The following is a 24248-nucleotide window of genomic DNA, read 5'->3' as shown; positions in this document are numbered from 1 at the left end:
CGTTCCGACAAACAGGTTAGCCGATAGAGATTCATAGTTTTTTTTTACGCCTCTCATCTAGGTACAACTATAGTATCTGTTCATGGACAGACACACACTCACACCATACACTCACACACACCGCACTCACACTACATGTACACAAACAGATCCTACAACTACACCTAGATTTCACGATCGCGTCATTTGTGAGATCACCGGGTCCATGGATCCGTAGACGACGAGGTGCGTCGCATTCCCTTCGTGGTATGTTTGACATCGTATGTTTGACATGTATGTTTGACATGTATATAAATATTAAATATAGACTAAAAAAATAATTAATTGCATAGATTACGGTTACTTTACGAAATTAATTTTTTAAGCCTAATTAGTCTATGATTTAATAATGTGGTGTTACAGTAAACATGTGCTAATAATGGATTAATTAGGCTTAATAAATTCGTCTCGTTGATTACTGAGGACTTTTGTAATTTATTTTATTATTACCGTCCGAACACTCCTATGTGACACCCCCATATGATACTCGATATGACACCCCTAAACTTTAGTCCCTAGATTTAAACACCACCTTATTATTAGTACTACCAATTTTGTGGGACGGCCACTTGCCATTTGTGCCCGAGTTCCTGTGCAGCTGAAGGAGCACGCTGTCCTCTCAAATATGCAGGCAACAAATGCAATTACTAGAGTAAAGCTCGATAATAGAGCTAATTGCTTGGCTATTAGCTAAGTTATACAATAGTGTTTCTTATTTGTCTATAATTTTTTTTTTTGTTATTTTTATCTATTCCACCTTCTCGTTTATAATACTCCTCACATTCTCTTCAAATACGAGTCCACCACTGTATATGTTTCTGCTACTAGCTTGTTGCTCGTATATGAGCCAAGCTCTCCTCCCTCTCTCTCTCTCTCTCTCTCCTCTCTCCATATCGGCATTTGTTTGGCTATAAGCTAGTAATTATTACTTGCTCTTGTGGCATCTGCAACCAGAGAGCAGTGCTAGTGCTACATGTGTGCTGTTCTGTAATGTAGTTGGCAGCAAGGAAAAAAAAACACATTGCCATGCCTCCGAAAGTTCAGACAAGGATTTCTCACTAATGTTTTTACAAGGGAGAAAATGATTCTCACAGTATAGCGCAGGAAGTGCTCACCAGAAAAAAAATTAATTAAGGCTTAAATAGAAAATTGCTGAGTGATACAAATTCAATTCAACAAAAAAAACAAAAACAAAGAAAACCAGGCACTGATACAAGTTCAGAAGATTTAAATAAAAAAGTGCTGAGTGATACAAATTCAATTCAACAAAAAATTTAAATTAAAGAAAAACAAAAACGTGTGAGCTTCGTAAAATGAGGAAAAAGAAAACCAGGCAGTGATACAAGTTCAGAACAAAAAAAAAGAAAAATTGGAAAAAAAAAACAAAAACAAAGAAAACCAGGCAGTGATACAAGTTCAGAAGAAGATTTATACAAAAAACAGTGCTGAGTGATACAAATTAAAAAAATCAATAAAAAAACAAAAACAAAGAAAACCAGGCAGTGATACAAGTTCAGAAGAAGATTTATATAAAAAAAGTGCTGAGTGATACAAATTAAAAAAAAATCAATAAAAATAGATTTATATAAAAAAAGTGCTGAGTGATACCAATTTAAAAAAAATCAATAAAAAAACAAAAACACTGCTTTCGTTGAGAGTTGAACTCAAGACCTCCCGCTTACTAAACGGGTGCTCTAACCAACTGAGCTACGAAAGCTTCAGTAATTTGTTTTCTCAACTGAGGCTGTTATTTGCATTATCTGAAGTACCACTACAATATTACCTCTAGCCAAAATACTTATCACAATATTGCAATCTTTGATACGTACGTATCTTTTATCACCAACTTTTTGAGTATATTCTTAAAATCTTTGGAAAAAGTCTACTCCACCCCCTCAACTATGGGGGTGGTCTGATTTACCCCCTCAACTATGAAACGGTCTGATTTACCCCCTGAACTTTCCAAAACCGTCTATTTTACCCCCTGGACGGTTTTTCAGCGGCTGTTGCTACAGTAACAGCGGGTCGCTACAGTAACAGTGGTTTTGAATTTTTTATTTATTTTTGGTGAATTTTTGAAAAATCATAGTAAATCATAGAAAAATCATAAAATGAAAAATCTAATTTTATTGGACTCCATATGAATAGATCTACACAGTGAATATATAATACGGTATGCTTTAGTATAAATTTTTTTGTAGCTTTAGATTAATTGGAAAATCCAATTTTGTCTGTAATTAATTAGAATTTATCTATAACTAAGTTATACATAGTCCAATGAGTACGAAAATTTTACTATAGTTCAAGCATACAATAATTAGCGTACCATAAAAATTTCACCACAATTGGACCATAGAAGCTGCAGCTATGAATTATTCCAATTAATTAAAGACAAAATTAGATTTTCCAATTAATCTAAAGCTACAAAAAAAATATACTAAAGCATACCGTATTATATATTCACTGTGTAGATCTACTCATGTGGAGTCCAATAAAATTAGATTTTTCATTTTATGATTTTTCTATGATTTACTATGATTTTTCAAAAATTCACCGAAAATAAATAAAAGAAGAAAATTCGAAACCGTCGTTACTGTAGCGAACCCGTTGTTACTGTAGTAAACCGCCGCTGAAAAACCGCCCAGAGGGTAAAATAGACGGTTTTGGAAAGTTCAGGGGGTAAATCAGACCGTTTCATAGTTGAGGGGGTAAATCAGACCACCCCCCATAGTTGAGGGGGTGGAGTAGACTTTTTCCTAAAATCTTTCAAACCTATGAGATTTTGCAAGTATGTGGATACAAATCTACATGTTCAAACTTCAAACAAAACAATGATGTTTTTAATTTTTACAAGGTTTGGCCAAATCTTATCATGAATAACATGTTTTTGTGACCGGAGGGAGTAGGATCAAAGGAATGCTGGCAATAGAAAAATTGAAGTCGAGTAATCTTTTTTTTTACCAAAAGATATAGAATTCATAGCAATTTTATATGCATCCAACTTTCAAAGAATACATTCTGATGTTAAATTTGTTCATTCCAAAAATCTTGTGGGGATCCAGAGTTGCATACTGCTGCCATGATATTTAGTATCTATGGTGTGTTTGGTTTATGGAGTCATTCTATGTTTCATGAGGTGATACATCATGAGTTCATCCCATGAATTTTGATGGAACCAACCAATTCCTCATGCATATACTAATTATTAGCTTATGAGGAACGAGGCAGTGATGGATCAATTTATTCCATTCCCCAAACCAAATACAAAAAAGTGAGGAGTGAGAAGATGATGGACCAACTTATTCCTCAAACCAAACACAGGGTAACTTTCCATATTTTCACAGCGTGATTGCACATTTGCACGTACATCGCAAATACGATCAATAATACTTGACCACATGCTCCGTTTGTGTCGACGTGAGATTGGAAAACAATTACTACGATATACTTACTGCTAAGCACACAGCTCAAACATGACTGGCTCCTTTCAATTATCCTTTCACAATACAGAACGAAGGATCTTCGACAAAGGCAGTAATCATTTACATGGACTACTATGTATAACAGTCAAATGGCTCTCCTTATTGAAGAATGGAGACACGTAATCCATGAGACATTTGCAGCAACCCCCGTACTGAAACAAGACGTGAACACTAGGATCTTACACGGAATCTACTCCACTAACCGGACCTGAATGGATTGGAACACCGAGGTGGCAGCACAAGGTCGGTTTAGATCAGAGTCTGATACCACCAAGACCGTGTCTCCAGGTTTCACAGAACCCTTTGACTTCATCAGGCTGATGGTTTTATTAAAGTTATCTTCCATGCTGTTTGACAATGGTATATGAAGCGGAATCACTCCCCAGTAGAGGTTCATGCTCTTTCTTGAATTGGCATTATCAGTGAATGCAAATATGGGGGGGTTGGGCCGGTTGCGTGATAGAAGTGATGCCATGTGACCATGCTTTGTGTAAACAAATATGGCATCCACAGCAAGGTTGTTTGCTGCAGAATAAATAAGGTTTGTGAGAATTCAATAGAAAGGTCAATGTTTTGAAAGAGAAGAAAATTTAAGTACCCATTTCTACAGCACAGTTGCAAATTTGCTCTGAGATCCGGTCAGGCAGAGCAATTGCAAGCTGATGTTGTGGAAGAAGTTTCTGCATGTTTTCCTCACGGCTCCATGATTCCATCCTCTCACTGGCAGCACGAAGTACAGATAGTGCTTTCTGGGGATATGCACCTATAGCTGACTCTGCTGATAGCATCACAGCGTCTGCATATTGCCGCACTGCTTCAGAAACATCGGCCACCTTCATAAAGAAGTAAATAGGAAATGGTAAGATATAACGATCGAAGCCTACCCCAAGCAAGGGGTAGGTTATAGATGAAACCCAACATGAGGCACCAACAAAAAGGGAAAAAATGATTAAAAATAAAAGCATCAGTAGCAGTAATATTACTAGATACTACGGGATCCAAAGTCTGGTTTTAAGGCTCAGGTGGACTGCTGAAGGCAAAAGTTAAATGGAATGAAAACATGTGTTGAGATCTATGCTTCTTCTGATGTATTATAGTTAGGTTACCTCTGCTCGAGTTGGTGTTGGGTATTCAACCATTGATTCGAGAAGCTGAGAAGCAACTATCACAGGCTTGTTCAGGTGTCTACATAGTTTAACAATCCACTCTTGAATGGCTGGGATTTGTTCTAGAGGAATCTGAACTCCAAGATCCCCTCGTGCTACCATAACTCCATCAGATGCTTCTATGATGTCTTTCAGGTTCTTGAGAGATTCTAGACTCTCAATCTTTGCAAATACTTTGATGTGCCTGTTATACAACCAGATGCATAAGATTGGCAGCTTTAAATAATATCAACAGTAATACAAGTACAAGCTGCGGTCACAAAATATATCTAAACCTTATTCCTGAGTTTTTATTGAAGAGGTGGTTTCACTTGCTATGTTTGACACAAATACATCAGCCAAAATTTCAGGTAAAATTTTCAATTTAGTATTCAGTTGTATATTTTGTAAACACTTAACTATAGCAATAACATTAAACTATATTGCTACACCAGCTTCACATTCTCCAGATTAGATGCAGTGTTCACTAGATACAAAATGGATCATTTATTTGTTGGAAGTCATACTTGATGCCTACATTTCTTTGTTTAGATTTCAATTCGGTAATGGTTGGTTATAGCAAACATGAGTTTTCATTTAATTCACAACAGCATTTTTGTATTCAGCATCCAGACACCACTTACATTCTACAGTCCTTATGTATATTTTAAGCAGCTATCAAGCAACAAATAACTCTATGAATATTTTAGAGCATTAGGAAGTAAGTGGCAGCTATCTACTCACTCTAATGATCTTCTAGAGAGGTAAGCCTTCAACTGCTTTATATCATTAGCATCATTTACAAATGATAGAGCAATGCAATCAACTCCTTCAGCTATCCCAAATTCGATGTCTGCCCAATCCTACAAGATAATACGGGCACTCAGCAAGCAGCAAATACATAGTCGTGGCCAATGAATGATAGAGAGATTAGGAGATTATATACATATCACAAACAACAAAACTTTTTCATGTCAAGCAAATTGGGAAGGTATTAGATGATATTGCTCACATAAAGTTAGCCAGAAATTTCATTATGTCAAAAGGATTTGTTTTTTTAACTATGGACCATAAGTCAAAAAAAGTCCATGAAACAATTGCTGCATTCTTAATATGTCAAGAAAAATGTTGCTTCAGAAGGGAACTATAAAAAAATTAATACATGAGTTGCAGGAATATCAAGTCTTTTCTTCCAAAATAACCTTTGTTGACAACGTAGGAAGGCCAAAGTTCCTTTGAACTAATTTTCCATTCCTCCAGAATGACAACTTGGCTCGAGGAAGAAGCAAACCTGGGTCCGTGCACTTACAGCGCAAATCATTTCCTATTTTCTCAGTAACTTCAAATGTTGCCATTCCACCGTCTATTACAAGCTCGTCACCAACCAAAATGCCTGTAAATGTGGAGAAAGTTGTTTTCTAATGAGCAATGTTTAGAACTCATATTATGGACAGACAAGAAACAAAGCTTTTCTCATCTTCAGACCTTCAGAAAACTTATCAAAATTCACATGCATTGTGAACTGATGGGCTTCATCAGCTCTTCTGTTTGTAAATATCCACTCTGACCCATCCTGCAATACCACAGAAAGACGAAAAACTATCACATTTTTTCTCAAAGATGCAGCATACCACTACAGATACTATGATCCTTTTACTAATTCTCAGCAGATCCAAGAAGATGTTTGACAAATCAGTGAAGAGTATCTTTTAATTAAAACCTTATTGTGTGTACAGTAATATAGTTCAGGGACAAGGGAATGGTATCACAGTTACTATATAGTAGCCTCAGTAATTTAGTTTAGTGTAATGTCCACAATTCAATATCATGATACACATTGGATAAGGATACAAGTCCAATATATCTCCCTCACAAAAATAAAGCTCCAATATATCTCAATAGATATTGGATGACATTCATATTAATAGAGGGTAATTTTCATCTGTACTACCATTTCAGTGCACTTTTCATATATACTGCCAAGCTATGCCAATGAGTTGTGGGGTCTGGTTCTACATGTGATTGACATGAACTGGTGGTATAGATGAAAGATGCACGTACAAATGCTTTGTGTCAAGTATAGTACACTATATGTATATGCATATTACTATACTTTATAATAAAGATAAAATAATCTGGATTGAAAAAGACAGTATACTCTGGATAAACCTTTATTAAACTCTTTGCCACAAGAGAATTTCTCAACCTACTATTGCCAGCCCCCACATTCAGTAATTACCAAAAAATAATAATTCTTAATACTAACCCAATATTCTGACAGCTAAAGCTACCTACTTAGACCAAATGGTTTCAGGACTGGCACTTGGGCCATTCCAGTCACCATTCACCAATCACGTTTTTGGTGTGGCAGGAGCAAACAAAACATGTATGCAGGTTGCTATTTCCCCACTACTTGTCAGGATTCAGAAACATCTAATCTCTTGAGTGAGATTCTGGGAATTAATGTCTGTGTGCAAAACTTCTAAAATATGACTGAGCAAGATCAAGATGAAGGTGAACCAATGTATTATCAATACTAAAGTATAAGCAGTTAGGAACAGAAAAAATAGCAATTACTTTTGAATAACAAAACATCAAGTACATCAAATACCCTCAGCATAATTGTACTTTCAAGTTCAACATATCATTACTTCATTAGCAGTCAGTCTAGTAGAAATCCAGTAATAGTCCAAGTATCTCAGCATTACGCAGGTACAGAAATGAGAAATCCTTATAAAAGCAAGTGGACCTCAAACAGAATCCAATCAAACATCAAAAGAACTGGAACAGGATAAGGCTCACATTGTACCACTATCAATTTATCATCATGTCGCAAGAAGCAAAACAATTCCAGAATATGACCATCCTAACCAAACGGGGGATGATTCCAATCTAGTCACACAAATGAGTATGGGTCACATACTCACATCAATGAAAGCAGTGCACACTTACAACCGGTTCACTGCGCAACCACATAGTCATACGTCAACAACAACAAAGACAGTACAGAAATCGTGTATGCAGTAGATGAAACGAGATCACGATCATGATCAGATGTGGCGCGGGGGACCTTAATGACACAATGCAACAACTGGATGAGATCATGAGAAGCAATGCAGATGCAGAGTAGCGGAGACCAACCTACCTCGGCCTTGACTGAGGTGGCGCCTCCGTGGTCCGCGACGAGGAGCTGGGAGCCCTCGGTGTCGACCATAAGCGAAACGCAGAAGCCGTCCTCCTCGTTGAGCCTCCGCACGGCGCGCATGGCGGCGCGGTGCCACTCGCGGCCACCGTGGCAGAGGTTGACCCGCGCCACGCCCATCCCGCCGCGCGCCAGCGCCGGCAGCGCCTCGACGCAGGCGGGCCCCACCGTGCACACCAGCTTCGTCTTCCTCATCCCCATGAACCCTTTCTCCCGCAGCTCCGCCTCCGACACCACGTCCATCGCCGCCTCCCCCACCGAGGCGCGGATCCGGTGTCTGGCCCCGTGGCGGTGGGCCGCGGGGGAGGAGGCGGCGACTAGGTAGGGGAACGAGCTAGTAGTCCTGGCGGAGGCGGCCATTGGGATTAGGGTTTGCAAAGACTGGGGGAAGAATCGGAGGCTGCGGAGGGAGAGGAGTCGGAGGTGGTGGGCCGGCGGCGGATGATGCGAGGAGGGGCGAGGGAGGCTTGTGCGAGTAGTTGTGCTGCCCCAAGCTGGAGGACGGCAGCCGGCAGGCTATGACATGTGGGTCCGAGCTGGCAGGCAGATGCGGATTGGGCGGCTTGGGTGCTGACGTGTGGGGGAATGTGGGCCTAACCGTTGTTTGATTTTTTTTTCCCGCGCTCTGCGGGGTGGTACTACGTGTATCTAAAATGAGAAGAAAAAAGATATCAAACAAAATGAGAAGAAAAGAGATCTGAAGATTGCGGCAAATTGATGGGTATAGAGATTCAATTCAAAACTCCAATTATTGTTTGAAGAAAGAAGATTCGATAAGCCCGAGGAAACGAGCATATATGAGCAAACATACAACAGACCACGGGAGAAACTTCTGTATTTCGAAAGAGGCCTCAAAAGCGCCTGACCACTTAGCAGTCTGAAACGTAAATTCTGCTCAGATATATTTGTATCCAAAGAAAATTCAGGGTGTGTTTAGTTCGTGAAATGAAAATTTTTGGATGTCACATCGGATGTTTCGGGGATGTCGGAATGGGTTTTCGGATACTAATAAAAAAAACTAATTACATAGCTCGCCTGGAAACTACAAGACGAATTTATTAAGCCTAATTAATCCATCATTAGCGTATGCGCATGTTAGTACTATAGCACTTATGGCTAATCATGGATTAATTAGTCTTAAAGCATCCGTCTTGCGATTTCCAACCAAACTGTGCAATTAGTTTTTATTTTCGTCTATATTTAATACTCCATGCATGTGCCGCAAGATTCGATGTGATAGTTTGGTGTGAAAATTTTTTGGAACTAAACCAGGCCTCAAATCACATATGCAGTAACAAAATGTTGAATGTAGTCACATGTCAATCCTCGCGGGAAAATGGAAAGAAGATAAATGGAGGTACATAGTGACAATCTCTGAGCCCATAATTCAGAGAATACTGATATTTTGGCAACTGAGAAAACAAGAGTTTTACAATGAAAGAAGCACCTGCATTGTCGTTGCTATTTAACAGGGACGAAGCTGATGAGTGATGACCACATTGACCAGGGGAGAATACTGATATTTTGCTAAGATGTCAAGTTATTCCTCAAAAAGAAAAGTTTCTTTTTGATAACTAAAAAAAAAGAAAAGTTATTTAACTGGGAAGAAGCTGATGACCAGGGCTGCTTGCTTGGTAAGCCGCACGGGGGACATACATGCCGACGGCCACGGGAGTTACACTGAAACATCTATCCAGATAATCAGATGGCTCTGCCGCACTGGGAAAAGTTGAACTTTGGTTGGTGACTTTGTAACAGTACTACACCCGATGATCTGATGTTTCTTTTGCTTCGGGTGACTTAGTGCAACGCCATCCTAGAAAATCCTTTGGATTACCAAAAAGGAAAATTACCTAGCTGCCTCAAGATTCATGCAAAATCTGGCCCATAGGCTCCGTTCGGCTTGCTGAATCTTGGCTGAAACTAGCTGGAAAACATTGTTCTAGCTGAACTGTTGTGAGAGAAAAATACTGTTCCGGCTAAAAAAATAAGCCGAACAAGCCGGTTTCTAGGTAAACCGAACGGGATGTGTTTTACTCCAGGTGAACTGTTTCTATTCTGTTCATGATTTTAAGAATTAGAAGCTACAGCATGAACCATGTAAACTACAGCTGGTGGTCCAGTTGTTGATGCATGCATGAATTGTTACGTACATTAGCAGCATTGTTAAGCACAGGCACCATGTGTGGTTGGAAGACAGTTTATCCTTGAACTAAAGGCCCTTAGAATTTTTTCCCTTTTCTGATGTGTTTCAGTTGCAGCACGGAACAAAATGCACGAAGCGATGTTTGAAAAGCAAAGCTCTGATGATGTGTCAATACGACCATTTGGCCCCGTTCGGCTTGCTGAAACTTGGCTGAAAATACTGTTCTGGCTGAATTGTTGTGAGAGAAAAATACTGTTCCGGTTAAAAAAAGAAGTCGAACAAGCCGGTTTTAATGTAAGCCGAACGGGGCCATTATTGATATTTAATCCTTTTCCCATGGGAAACACATAGATATGATTATTTTCCCTTGCATTGTACCCCATTCTCCTATCTGTTCTATTACTGCAAAACTCCGATTTCTCCCATGTGACCTAGTGCTGTCTATCTGTTTAATCTTTTAATTTAAAATGTTCATATGATCTTTGAAGCATAGTTTATGAACTACTGTTTGTGGCTATGACTTCTTGACTGGGCTGCCAGAATAGCCCAATTCCACATCAGTAAAGTTACAGAACAGAGACAGCTGTTTGTTTTATAGTTTTCTTTTTGTTACTCTTGTGAGCTATGATATTTATGTTCTTCATTGATGCTTTACATTGTCTGATGCTTCCTTGTAAGCACAACAACTAATTGTGCAACAAAGTGAGAAGATTTGTGCAATCTTGATGAAGCAAATATACCGTCCAAATGAAAGGTTCCATAAGGTCTACAAATCACCACGCACATCAGAATAGTGACCGAAGGCAGATAAAGCTCCTTCACAAACTGAATTATTCAGTTCAGCAAGGAAAGAAAACAACGATTGTCATTCTTTGATAAGATAACCACGACACTCATCCAAATATGATAAGCATACTGGAAATTCATGAACCTCAATTGATAGGAATGTGAAGGAAGGACCCAAACCTGTTATTGAGAAGTCGGCAAGCCCTGTAATGAAAGCAAATTACTGTCAGTAATGCAGACATAGCTGCAACTGGGAGTTTCATCATAGACAATTAGACGTAGCAACTGAAACTAGCTTATATGTTGCCCATATGCATGCCAGCATGCGTCAGTTGTACCATAATTCATAGTCACATATGCATACATGATGAAGAGAGAAAATTAATCATAGATTTTTCATGCCCACGGAACATAACAACAACTCTAGTGATGCCATTGTCGCGGACATGATGCAGCCCGAGCTCCTCAATCGTCATGGGGCACCGTAGGGGAGGGCAGAGAGCCAAGTGAAGTACTCGAGACGAAGGCGCCACAGACGCGCCATGGCTCGATCTGCGCATGCCTGAGCAGGAGGGCGTGCAAAATTTTTAGAGACGACCCGAGCAAACCAATCCAGAGAACTACACCCGTGTACAAATATGTTGTCAAGTTCAGGCATAAATATCACCATTCAAGTAAGAAACATTGAAAATAAGAGGATTCATCTCAACCAGAGAACAGTACAACAAGCAATTCAACATCAATTAAATTTTATGCAGTTATACTGAACACACAAGTCCTAAATCATCTTTGAAGGAAAAACAACAGATAGTGATAGACATAGTGGATCACCTAGACATAGATCTAGCAGGTACAACCTTATATACGGGATAAAAACTTCCTAGAATATGATCTAGAGAGAGAAAGGGAGGTGAGATGTCACCGACCATCCGCGGGCTTAGAGTAAAAGCTCGACGTAGCCATGGCGAAGGTGATGCGGTCCGGGTTGGCGGTGTCACGGTGACGGTGTTGAGGTCAGTCGCAGTTTAGTGGTGGCGTAGAGGCGGCGGTGAAGACGGCAGTGGAGCTTCCCGTCGTTGGCTGCGCCCCTCACTAGATTGGATTGGGTTTGTTGGTGGGTGTGGCGGCTCATGGTGAACCTCGTACTCAGAGCCGCTGGCCACCCACCTCTCTTTATAGCGCAGTGCGACGGGGACCCATCAACCATGTAGGGTTGGGCGTCCCCGATCAGGGCGCGAGGTCAAGGCTCAACTCGGCCGTTGGGCCGAGCTGGAGAGATCAACACTAACAATCTCCCCCTTGATCTTATTTTATTACTTAAACTTAACTTACTTTATATTTTTTCCAATTCTATCACAGATCAGTGCACAGAGCGTGCCTCAACGTCACGGTTAGTGCCATTAGATTAACAGCTACAATGCCCCTCTCTGTTTTTGAAACAGATTCTCAACTAGTCCCTTATTGTCCACGAATTATATGCTTTCCCTTAAACCCATGCCGACTAAATGTTCTCTGAACACGTTGGGTGGTAAGCCTTTTGTAGGCGGATCTGCGAGCATCTTTTCTGTACTTATGTGCTCAAGACTAATTATATGATCCCGGACTTTGTCTTTCACAACATAATACTTTTATGTTAATATGTTTGGCAGCACCACTTGACTTATTATTGTGAGCATAACATACTGCTGGATTATTATCGCAGTATAACTTGAGTGGCTTATGTATATCGTCTACCACTTTTAACCTGGGCATGAACTTCTTCAGCCAATTCACCTACCCTATGGTCTCATAACACGCTACAAACTCGGCATACATCGTAGACGATGTAGTGACGGTTTGCTTAGAGCTTTTCCACGATATAGCTCCTCCTGCGAGAGTAAATATATATCCTGACGTGGACTTTCTATCATCTCCCGCATAATCTGAATCTGAATACCCCTCTATATGTAGGGAATCAGATCTTCTGTACATTAGCATGAGGCCTTTTATGCCTTGCAAGTAATGCAAAACTTTCTTTACTAGTCTCCAGTGTTCTATTCCTGAATTACTTTGATATTTACCAAGTAACCCGATAACAAACGCTAAGTCAGGACGTGTACACACTTGAGCATACTATAAACTTTCGACATCTGAAGTATATGAAACCGCTTTCATTTGATTGATCTCATATTGGTTCCTGGGACATTAAAATTCCCCAAATCTATCGCCCTTACTATGGGAGCAGGTGAAGGCTTACAATTTTGCATACTGTATTTCTTTAGAACTTTTTCTAAGTATGTCTTTTGTGATAATCATAAAACCCCATTTCTTCTATCTCAGTGAATCTCTATTCCTAGAACGAACGAAGCTTCACCAAGATCTTCCATGTTAAAATTTGGGGATAAGAACTTCTTCGTCTCCAGTAGTAGACTAACATCACTACTAGCGAATAAGATGTCATCCATATACATGATTAGAAAAATAATTCTTGAACTTTGTATAAACGCAATTGTCCTCTACATTTTCTTGAAACCCAAACTTCCCTATTTTACTATCAAACTTTAAATACCACTGTCTTGATGCTTGTTTTAATCTATAAATGGATTTCTTCAGGCGGCATCCAATACGTTCTTTTCATTCCACAACAAAACCTTTTGGTTGTGCCATGTAAACATTTTCCTCCAAATTCCCGTTTAGGAACATCGTCTTTACATCCATCTGATGTAATTCTAAATCATAATGTGCTACAAGCGTCATTATAATTATAAAAGAATCATTACATGAGACTGGATAAAATATCTTATTGTAATCTATGCCTTCTTCTTGCTTGAAGCCTTTCATCACAAGTCACACTTTAAATCTTTCTACATTTTCTTTAGAGTCATATTTAGTTTTGTAGACCTGTAAGTGCAATCAAGCCCTATTGTGGGTTTTGGTATTAATGACCACCAAATTAGAGGACTAATGAGATTTATCGAGATGATAAGCAGGGAATCGAAGAATGAGGATGATGAACAGGTTGCAGGTGTCCTCATTACAAAAGGTGGCCAGACCTAGCTAAAAGGAGGTTTAAATTCTTTATGTTTTGAATTTGAGTTTAGAGAAAGCCATACTATTAAGAGGGATTTTAGGACAGTTGGTCAACTGTTGAATCAGATGCTCAAATTCACAGATTTATATCCTCCCACCTAGTCAAAACAGCCGGCCAAATTTAATATCATATTACCTGTTTTGGCTAGGGCGGCAGTGCCGCCCTGTTAAGAGCGGCAGTGCCGCCCTTAACTAACCATTAGGCTCGGGGGGTATTTATACCCTTCAGGCCCAGTCCACAGCGGTCATCTTCTCCACTGAATCATTCCGCTCGAAATCAGACAGAACCAAAGCTTACCTCTCTCCTCCATTGTTGCTCCTCCATTCCTTAAGCTAATCCTTGATTCCAACCATCAAAACTTGAGAAAAAAGGTAGCAAAACTCGATTGGAGAGAAGATCCACTGATTCCCAAAGTCTAAGAGCATTTGGTTCACGTTTGGCCGGTGGTTCTAGGGTTTGTTACTCTTGGAGCTTGCTCCTAGCCAGCTAGGCGTCGCCCTTGTGCTTGCCAACTTGTGTGGCAGCCTTGGGAGGTTTGTAACCTCATTCGAAAGCTAAAAAATCACCCCTCACTTCAAGAGTTCACTCTCTTGACTTGAGAACGAGGGTAAGGCAAGCCTTTGTGGCAAGCTCAAACCTTTTGTGGCTTCCTCAACAACGTGGACTTAGGCAAACCTTAGTGGTGAGCTAAACCACGGGATAAATCTTATGTCTTACGTGCTTCATCTTTACTATACTTGTTGTTTATCTTATTGCTAGCTGTTGTTAGGGTTTAGTTGCTTGATTCACATTTGTGTGAAGTTTCTGTGGTATCCAGTCTTTGAACTGGATCTTGAAGTTATATTGCAGGATTAAGCAGCTAGTGGGGTCAGGTTCATCTCTGTTAAATCTCAACTATGTTAGATTATTTTTCATAGAGCGGCAGTGCCGCCCTCTGTTCTAACAGAATTTTGAGTTGAATTTTTACAGGCCTATTCACCCCCCCTCTAGGCCTTCTATATCTTCCTGAAGATCCTACAAGTGGTATCAGAGTGAGGTTGCTTCGTATATGCTTCACCGCGTGAAGTATGGAAGAAGGAGAAGGTTCGAAGACCGTTCGTGTTGCGGACGCAAGTGGTGTGCACGTCGAGGATGTTGGCAGCAGCAACGAGCTATCCATGTCCACAGCAAGTGATACCACCATCAAAGAACCCAAGACCACCGATGCTGAAAGAAGAAAGGCAAGAAAAGAAAGAAAAGCCGCAAAGATCGCAACAAGAGAAGCTAGAGAAAATAAGAAGGAAGGGCAGTGGCTCAAAGACAAGAAGAAGAGAAAAGAAGCTAGAAGAATCACAAGAGAGGCAAGAGCTAAGAGAAGGGCAGCAAGAGCTCAAGAGCAAGAGAAGAATGAGTATGATGCATCATCCAGGGAGCTCTCTAGTAGCTCGGACGATGGAGATGATGATGTGTCATACCATACTTCAAAAGATAGCGAGGTGAAGAGCATGGACAAAAAGAAGGATAGCAAGGACAAGGGCAGCAACAACAACAAGAACAAATATGCCACCGTATCCTTTAATTACTCTTATTTGTCTAACCATAACAAAAGGTCTTTTGTCAATGTGCCCGCAGGTAAGTTGCCTCATTTTGATGGGACAAATTTTGCCAAGTGGAAGCACTTGATGAGTGCCTATCTTGTTGGTCTTCACCCCGATCTTTGGGAGATTGTGGTGAATGGATTGCAGCCACCGAAAGATCCCGAAGCACCAACAAATGAAGAACTAGCTGTTGTCCATCTCAATGGCCAAGCCACAAGTATTCTTCTTAGTGCCTTGGATGGAAAGGAGTACAACCGAGTGATGAATGTCAATGTTGCAAAATAGATTTGGGACACTTTGCATCTAGCACATGAAGGTATTGATAAAGTAAGGAAGGCAAAGATTGATTTGTTGATGGCCAAGCTCAATAGGTTCGTGATTGTAGATGGAGAGGGGCCACAAGAGATGTTTGATAGATTGATGACCTTGGTGGGCAAGATTAGAGGCTATAGATGTGATGAGCTTGATGATCACAAAGTGGTGAAGGTTATGTTTGAAGCCTACTCACCAAGAAATGAGACCGTAGTCACCTTGATTAGGGATAAAAAGAAGTTTGAGCACTTCACACCTAATGATGTGCTTGGAAGATTGTTGACATTTGACATGCAAAGAGAAGAAGCTAATGAGAGGAGAAGACTTGGTGAGTTGCAAGCCAAGCTAGAAGGCATGAAAATCAAGGAAGTAGCTCTCAAGGTCAATAAATCAAGCAATCAAGGCATCTTGAAGGGTCGAGATGGCGACTAGAGGGGGGGTGAATAGTCTTTTCTAAAACTTAATCGCGTCAGCTAACCGATACAAATGCGGAATTAAAACTATCGGTCTAGCCAAGACTATACCCCACTATATATGTTCACTAGCACCTTGCAAAGATAACAATTATGCAACAAAGGTGCCAGGCTAGATAGAGCTCTCCTAACCAATTCTAGAAGCAAGGTCACACAAACCTATGCCACTAGTACTTTAAGCAACAAGGGAGCTCCTACACTTGCTAGTAAGCAAAAGCACAAAGCTAACTAAGCTCACTAGCAATGCTCAATAACAAGGCGACCAATGCCAAATTAGAGAGCACAATTACTTAGCTACACAAACTAAGTAATGTGACTAACAAGGTTACACAAACCAAATTAGCCACGCAAGGGAGCTACTTCTATGCTACACAAGTATGAAGGTAACTAGCAAGCTACACAAGCTAACTAATTACAAAAGCAACAACACAAGCTTAATGTATATGAAAGTAAACGCAAGCTTGTGTAACGGGGATGGAAACCAACGGGAAGAATAAGGTTGACACGATGATTTTTCTCCCGAGGTTCACGTATTTACCAACACGCTAGTCCCCGTTGTGTCGACCGCTCACTTGGTGGTTCGGCGGCTAATTAGCATCACCCGCTAAGCCTGCACGTCGGGCGCCGCAAGAACCTACCCCTTGAGTGAGGGTAGCTCAATGACATGCTTTACTAGAGTTGCTCTTCGTGGCTCCCGCAGGGCGAGCACAATGCCCCTCACAAACACTTCTCCGAAGCGCCGCACAAGCTTCTTGCGCGCTTCGACGGAGACCACCACCAAGCCGTTTAGGAGGTGGCAACCTCCAAGAGTAACAAGCACCACCGGCTTGCAACTCGATCACCTAGTGCCACTCGATGCAACCTCACGATGCAATCGCACTAGAATCACTCACTCACACAATCGAATGATCACTGTCAAGTATATGTGTGATGGAGGGCTCCCAAGCACTCACAAGCATGGACACTAAGTCCCTTGAGGTGCTCTGCCCCAGCCATGGCTGAAGGCCACTTCTATTTATAGCCCCAAGGGCTAAACTAGCCGTTACCCCTTCACTGGGCAACGGTCGGGCCGACCGGACGCTCCGGTCGTGTTGACCGGACGCTGGACCTCAGCGCCTGGTCGCCCGCAGACGGCCACGTGTCCCAGTTCCAACGGTCACTTGACTTGACCGGACGCAGCAGCTTTCAACTGACCGGACGCTGAACCCCCAGCGTCTGGTCGTTTCCAGTAAGCTCCCGAGCATGACCGGACGCGTCCGGTCGAACACGATCGGACGCAGCCAGCGTTCGGTCACACTCCAGCTACTGCGTCACCGTACGTCAGCCTGACCAGACGTAGCCAGCCAGCGTCCGGTGCTTTCAGACCCAGCGTCCGGTCAGTTGACCGACGCCAGCGTCTTTGTGACCAACTCGTTTTCACTTCTAACTTCTTCACCCTTGCTCCAATGTGCTAACCACAAGAATTTGCATCCGGCACAATAGAAAATAGGCATTCCATTTTCCCGAAAGCGCCGAATCCCGCCGGACCCAAACCCATCCCAACCCTGCAAACACCACCTCCTTTGTAAATGTGCCAACACCACCAAGTGTACACCACCATGTGTATGTGTGTTAGCATTTTCATAATCATTTCCCAAAGGATGTTAGCCACTCAACTTGCCACGCCACTCGATCCTAGCGACAATGCAAAGTTAGATCACTCGAATGGCACTAGATGACCGATATGCAAACAAGTTTGCCCCTCTTGATAGTACGGCCATCTATCCTAAATCCGGTCATAAACTTCTCTACACACCTATGACCAGTGAAATGAAATGCCCTAGGTTATACATTTGCCTTGCGCATTCCATTCCATCTCCTTCAATGTCGATGCAACACATGCACCAACACGATCAACAATGATATGATCCACTTCATATCATCACATGATCATATTGGTTCATTGATCTTGACTTTACTTGCTCTTCACCGTTGCCATCGTCCATCGGTGCCAAGTCTTGCTCAAGCTTCACCGCCACGCGGTCCATCACTCCAAAGCCTTCGACTTGCCCTTCACGCTTGCAACCGGTCCATCAAGCCAAGTCTTGTCTTGATCTTCTCCACCTTGATCACATGACTCAATGTCATGTCTCATGTGCATTTAAGCTCCTTCATCATCACATGTGTGAGCTTTGCAACATTTCCAAGCCATTTTCACCTTCATGGCATATGTTGCTCACACACATGTACCTATGGACTAATCACCTGTGTATCTCATATAAACACAATTAGTCCACCTAAGTTGTCACTCAATTACCAAAACCAAATAAGGACCTTTCACATCTCCAACAAGGCAAAGGGCAGCAAGCAAGCATCAACAAGTCAACCCAAGGAAATCAAGTCAACTCCACAAAATGATGATCCAAGTTCATCCTCAAGTGAAGATGAAGATGATGGGGCTGATTATATGAAGATTGATGACATGGCTTTGTTCATGAAGAGCTATCACAAGGGGTTGAAAAAGAATGAGTATAAAATAGTGCAAAGAAGGTTCCCCAACAAGAAGAAGAGGACTTGCTATAATTGTGGCAGCACAGAGCACTTCATTGCTAAGTGTCCCTATGACAAGAAAGAAAACAAATACAAGAGGGACAACAATGAAGGCAAGCACGAACACAAAAAGAGATACAAACAAATAGGAGGCACACATTGGGCATGAGTGGGACTCAACTAAGGAGTCAAGTAAAGAGGATGTGAAAGTTGCAACCATGGCTATTCAAAAGCCATCCTCTACATCAAGGCTCTTCAACAACATGTCCGATGATGATGACCACCGCTCCACTCACTTTTGTCTTATGGCAAAGGGTGAGAAAGTAAAACGAAGAGCCAAATCTCCTCTACCTCCTAGTGACATCTCTAGTAGTGAACTTAGTGATTCTAGTGATGATGATACTAGTGATATTGAGAAATATGCTAAATTGACTAAAAAGTTAGATTCTAAGACCAAGCTCTTTATCATGAATCTAATGGAGGAATTAGAAAGTGTCAAAGCCGAGCTAGCCGATAGAGATGATTATCTTGAGGAAACTGAAAAGATGTATATTGGCTACAAGGAAGCTCTTGAGTTAGAGAGAAGTGAGGTGGACTCTTTGAACAAGGCCTTGGCCGAAGAACAAAGAGAACATGCTCTCACAAAGAAGGCAAATATTGCACTCAATGACAAGTATTGTGTCTTAGTTGAAAAGCACAACAAACTTGAGAAGCAATATAACCTTCTATGTGAGAGCACCCCACTTCCCTCCAACACAAATGACACTTCTATTCCCTCCGCTAGCCAAGGATATGGAAATTGCCATAATCTTGACTAAATGTTCATTCCACTAACCTTGCAAACTTGGAGGTTATGAAAAAGGAGATTGCTAGGCTCAATGCTATGTTAGAAAAAAGGTGCATGGAAGGCAAGAAACCTGCTGGTGGCAAAGGTGAAAAACCAAAGAGGCCACAATACAAAGATGGAAGAAATCCATACATCAAAGATGGGCTTGGGCACACTCATGGAGGTAAAACCAATGGGAGAAAGGTAATCAATGGATATGAGTGTGTTCAGTTCGTGAGCAAAGGGCAGGAAGGTACAGATAGGTCTACATAGATGGTGGCACAAGGTCAGCCCAGAGCAGCACCGTGGCCTATGGGCGGCAGTGCCGCTGTGAAGGGTGGTAGTGCCGCCCCCCACAGAAAAGGGAAGACCACCTCCTACTTATCTGCTCATGTCAAGCCCAAGAAGAAGGTGTCTCATCCAGAGTAGGTTGTCTAGAAACCAAAGAAATCTGTCTGGGTCACTCCAAATAGATATGCTTACCAACCAAAAGCAAAAACACCACCACAATGTTTGGATTCTAACTTTGTTCTGCAGCACAACAGCAAGGGGGAGGTGTTCGCCAAGTTTGTTGGCAATGGTTGAAATGTTTATCATAATGCTTTCATTTGGGTTCCTAAAGTTCTTGTGACTAACATGCAAGGCCCCAAGAATATTTGGGGACCTAAAACTAGGAACTAAATATGTGTTGCAGGCATACTCCTCCGGTGGGTCAAGTTGGGTGCTTGACAGTGGCTGTACAAATCATATGACTAGAGAAAGGAGTATGTTCTCATCATACTCTCCAACTACAAATTCAGATGAGAATATCATATTTGGTGACAATTCAAAATGGGGTGTGATTGGACTTGGTAAAGTAGCTATTACACTTGATCATTCAATTACAAATGTCTTACATGTTGATTCCTTGAAGTACAATATGTTGTCTGTTTCTTAATTATGTGAGATGGGCTACAATTGTCTCTTCATGGATAAGGATGTGGAAGTCTCTAAGAGGGAGGATTCCTCTATTGTCTTTACGGGTCACCTCAAGAACAAGCTTTATCTAGTTGATTTCAGCAAAGGGAAAGCTAAGGTTGAGACCTGTTTAGTGGCAAAATCTAGCATGGGTTGGCTATGGCATCGCCGACTAGCTCATGTTGGGATGAGGAACTTGGCCAAACTCCTAAAAGACAACCAGATCCTTGGACTAACCAATATTCAATTTGAGAAAGACAGGATTTGTAGTGCTTGCCAAGCCGGAAAGTAAGTAGGTGTACCTCACCCACCAAAGAGCATCATGACCACCACACAACTATTGGAGTTGATTCACATGGATCTCTTTAGACTGGTCGCCTACATAAGCATCGGGGGTAATAAATATGGTCTAGTTATTGTTGATGATTATTCCCGTTTCACTTGGGTGTTCTTTGTTTATGATAAGTCCAAGGTATAAGAGAAAATCAAGATATTTGTGAGAAGGATACAAAGAGAGTTCGGTCTTTCTATCAAAAAGATAAGAAGTGACAATGGGACCAAATTCAAGAACACTCTAGTTGAAGAGTTTCTTGATGATGAGGGCATCAAGCATGAGTTTTCAACTCCTTACACTCCTCAACAAAATGGTGTAGTAGAGAGGAAGAACTGTACACTTCTTGATATGGCAAGGACAATGCTAGATGAGTACAAGACGTCGGACCTCTTTTGGAGTGATGCCGTCAACACCGCTTGCCATGCCATCAACCGTCTCTACTTACACAAGAAACTCAAGAAGACTTCATATGAGCTTTTAACCGGTAACAAACCAAAGGTGTCATACTTTAGAGTGTTTGGGTGTAAGTGTTTTATACTTAACAAAAGACCCAAAACCTCTAAATTCGCACCCATCCCTCAAGCTAATCCTTGATTCCAATCATCAAAACTTGAGAGAAAAGGCAGTAAAACTCGATTGGAGAGAAGATCCACTGATTCCCAAAGTCTAAGAGCATTTGGTTCATGTTTGGCCGGCGGTTCTAGGGTTTGTTACTCTTGGAGCTTGCTCTTAGCCGGCTAGGCGTTGCCCTTGTGCTTGCCAACTTGTGTGGCAGTCTTAGGAGGTTTGTAACCTCATTCGAAAGCTAAGAAATCACCCCTCACTTCAAGAGTTCACTCTCTTGACTTGAGAACGAGGGTAAGGCAAGCCTTTGTGGCAAGCTCAAGCCTTTTGTGGCTTCCTCAACAACATGGACTTAGGCAAACCTTAGTGGTGAGCTGAACCACGGGATAAATCTTGTGTCTTGCGTGCTTCATCTTTACTATGCTTGCCGTTTATCTTATTGCTAGTTGTTGTCAGGGTTTAGTTGCTCGATTCACATTTGTGTGAAGTTTCTGTGGTATCCAGTCTTCGAACTGGATCTTGAAGTTATATTGTAGGATTAAGCAGCTAGTGGAGCTAGGTTCATCTATGTTAAATCTCAACTGTGTTAGATTATTTTTCATAGAGCGGCAGTACCGCCCTCTGTTCTAATAGAATTTTGAGTTGAATTTTTACAGGCCTATTCACCCCCTCTAGTCCTTCTTTATCTTCCTGAAGATCCTACAAGACCCATTTATAGCCTACTATCTTGGCTTCTTTAGGAATTGTTTTATAAATCTCAAATACCGTTGGTATTCATTGATCTTATTTCATCTTGCATGGCTTCAAGCCACTTTGATGAGTGAGCACTTCTCATGGCTTCTTCAAATAAGGTGGGATCACCCTCCATTTGAAATTCTTCACATTCATAGACTTCGTAGTCATCAGGAATGCCTCGTTAGTTGACGCTTGTTCTATATGAGGTTGTTGTTGCTCTTTCTCATGTGTGACAATGGGTTCTACAGGATCCTGAAGGACAGGTTCCTCATGTTCATTCATTGTCGCCATGGGAGAACTAACAACAAGTGATGTTACTACAGTGTCTTGCACTGTTGGTGCAGCAACAACAGGTAGCGTGAAGAATAGCTCCTGAACCATCAGAGTAGGCACGTGTACCTACTTCTCCTCTACGTTAATTTTTGCACTACCATGCTCCCCCTGATCAACTCTTCCTCCAAGAACACAACATGTCTTGTTTCTACAAACTTCGTATGTCTGTCAGGACAATAGAAGCGATAACCTTTTCACTTTTCTAGATAGCCAATGAAATGGCAACTGACTGTCTTGGAGTCTAGCTTCCCTATGTTTAGGTTAAAGAATTTAGCCTCAGCTGGACAACCCCACACATGTAAATAGTTAAGTGAGGGTTCCTTTTCCTGTCCACAACTCATATGGTGTTTTGGGCACCGGCTTGCTTGTCACTCGATTAAGAATATGAATGGTGATTTTTAACGCCTTCATCCATAAATTTATCGATAGAGTAGAGTAACTTATCATACTTCTCACCATATCCATTAAGGCACGATTGTGTCTTTTAGCTACTCCATTCTGCTGAGGCTCGCTCGGTGTAGAGTACTGGGCAACTATGCTATTTTCCTATAAGAACCTCGCAAAAAGTCCAGGAACTTGGCCATATGGGGTATGTCAACCGTAGTACTCCCCCATGGCCAGATCTTACTATCTTAATCTTTAAATTGTGCTGATTTTCTACTTCAGTCTTAAATATCTTAAATTTATCCAATGCTTCTGATATTTCCTTAATTGGATAAATATAGTCATAACGAGAATAATCATATGTGAATGTTATAAATGAATCATAACCATCCACACTCTTCACAGAAAAAGGACCACAGATGTCTGTATGAATTATTTCTAAAATTCCTACGCTTCATTTGGCATCTTTCTTTATTTTCTTAACATACTTTCCTCTTTTGCAATCAATGCATTGTTCTAAATCTAAAAAATCTAATGATGGAAGAATTGATTTCTTAACCAATTGCTCTATTCTCCCCCTCGAAATATGACCTAAATGACAGTGCCATAATTTCAATGATATATCATGAACTCTTTTCTGCTTATTTCTTGCATTCATAGATGAGGAGATATTCTCATTCTTAGTTCTCACAACATTTACGTTCTTAGAAAGTGATAACAAATAAAGCTTGTCTTGTCGGAAGGCAAGACCAACACACTTATTATTAAACACAATTTGACATTTGCTATTACCAAAATAGCAATCATATCCATCATCGTCTAGACGTGAAACACTTATCAAATTTCTACAAAAAGAGAGTACATAAAAGACATCTGAAAGCTGAAGTACAAAACCATCATCTAGTTCTAGAGAGAGATCTCCAATGGCTTCAACTTCAGCTTCAACTCCATTTGCTACTTTAATTTTTCTTTCTCCTCTTTGCAGGGTCCTCATATGGAATCCCTGTAATGAATTTGCAACATGAATAGTTGCACCTGAGTCAATTCACCAAGTAGATTTTGCATAACTTAAATACAAGGACTCATCTATGAATGTAATAATGTCCCCACCTCTCTTTGAAAGGCTCTTTAGGAAATCTAGACAGTTCTTCTGGTAATATCCATGCTTCTTGCACCATTTATATTGATCCTTGTCAACTTGGACATTGTTGTTCTTCTAATGGTGATCATTCTGAGGGGCTTTTCCTTGTGGTTTGGCATTCTTGTTAAAGTTCTTTCTTTTATTGTCCTTCACATAGTTAGCAGAGTCACCATATGAGCTTTTAAGCCTCTCCTCTTCTTGCACACACATGGC

At 41.0% G+C, this 24248-nt stretch overlaps 1 protein-coding gene and 1 non-coding gene across 2 annotated transcripts; both read right to left on the bottom strand.

Moving 5' to 3' along the window:
* Positions 1-1682: 1682 nt before the first annotated feature.
* On the bottom strand, positions 1683-1756 carry TRNAT-AGU (transfer RNA threonine (anticodon AGU)). The gene has a single exon. It is a non-coding gene; the product is annotated as a tRNA-Thr (tRNA).
* Positions 1757-3517: 1761 nt separating this feature from the next.
* Positions 3518-8344, bottom strand: LOC136473168 (pyruvate kinase isozyme A, chloroplastic-like). Its single transcript, XM_066470853.1, has 7 exons — positions 7812-8344; positions 6152-6239; positions 5869-6059; positions 5411-5529; positions 4628-4871; positions 4120-4354; positions 3518-4046 (listed from the first exon to the last, which is right to left on the bottom strand). Exons 1-7 carry the CDS (start codon positions 8226-8228, stop codon positions 3712-3714), a joined length of 1629 nt encoding a protein of 542 aa, XP_066326950.1. The 5' UTR covers positions 8229-8344; the 3' UTR covers positions 3518-3711.
* Between the last annotated feature and the right edge of the window lie 15904 nt (positions 8345-24248).

Source organism: Miscanthus floridulus, chromosome 1 (genome assembly GCF_019320115.1).
Source record: "Miscanthus floridulus cultivar M001 chromosome 1, ASM1932011v1, whole genome shotgun sequence".
In the NCBI taxonomy this organism is placed as follows: Eukaryota; Viridiplantae; Streptophyta; class Magnoliopsida; order Poales; family Poaceae; genus Miscanthus; species Miscanthus floridulus.
This window is presented reverse-complemented; position numbering and strand designations above follow the sequence as displayed.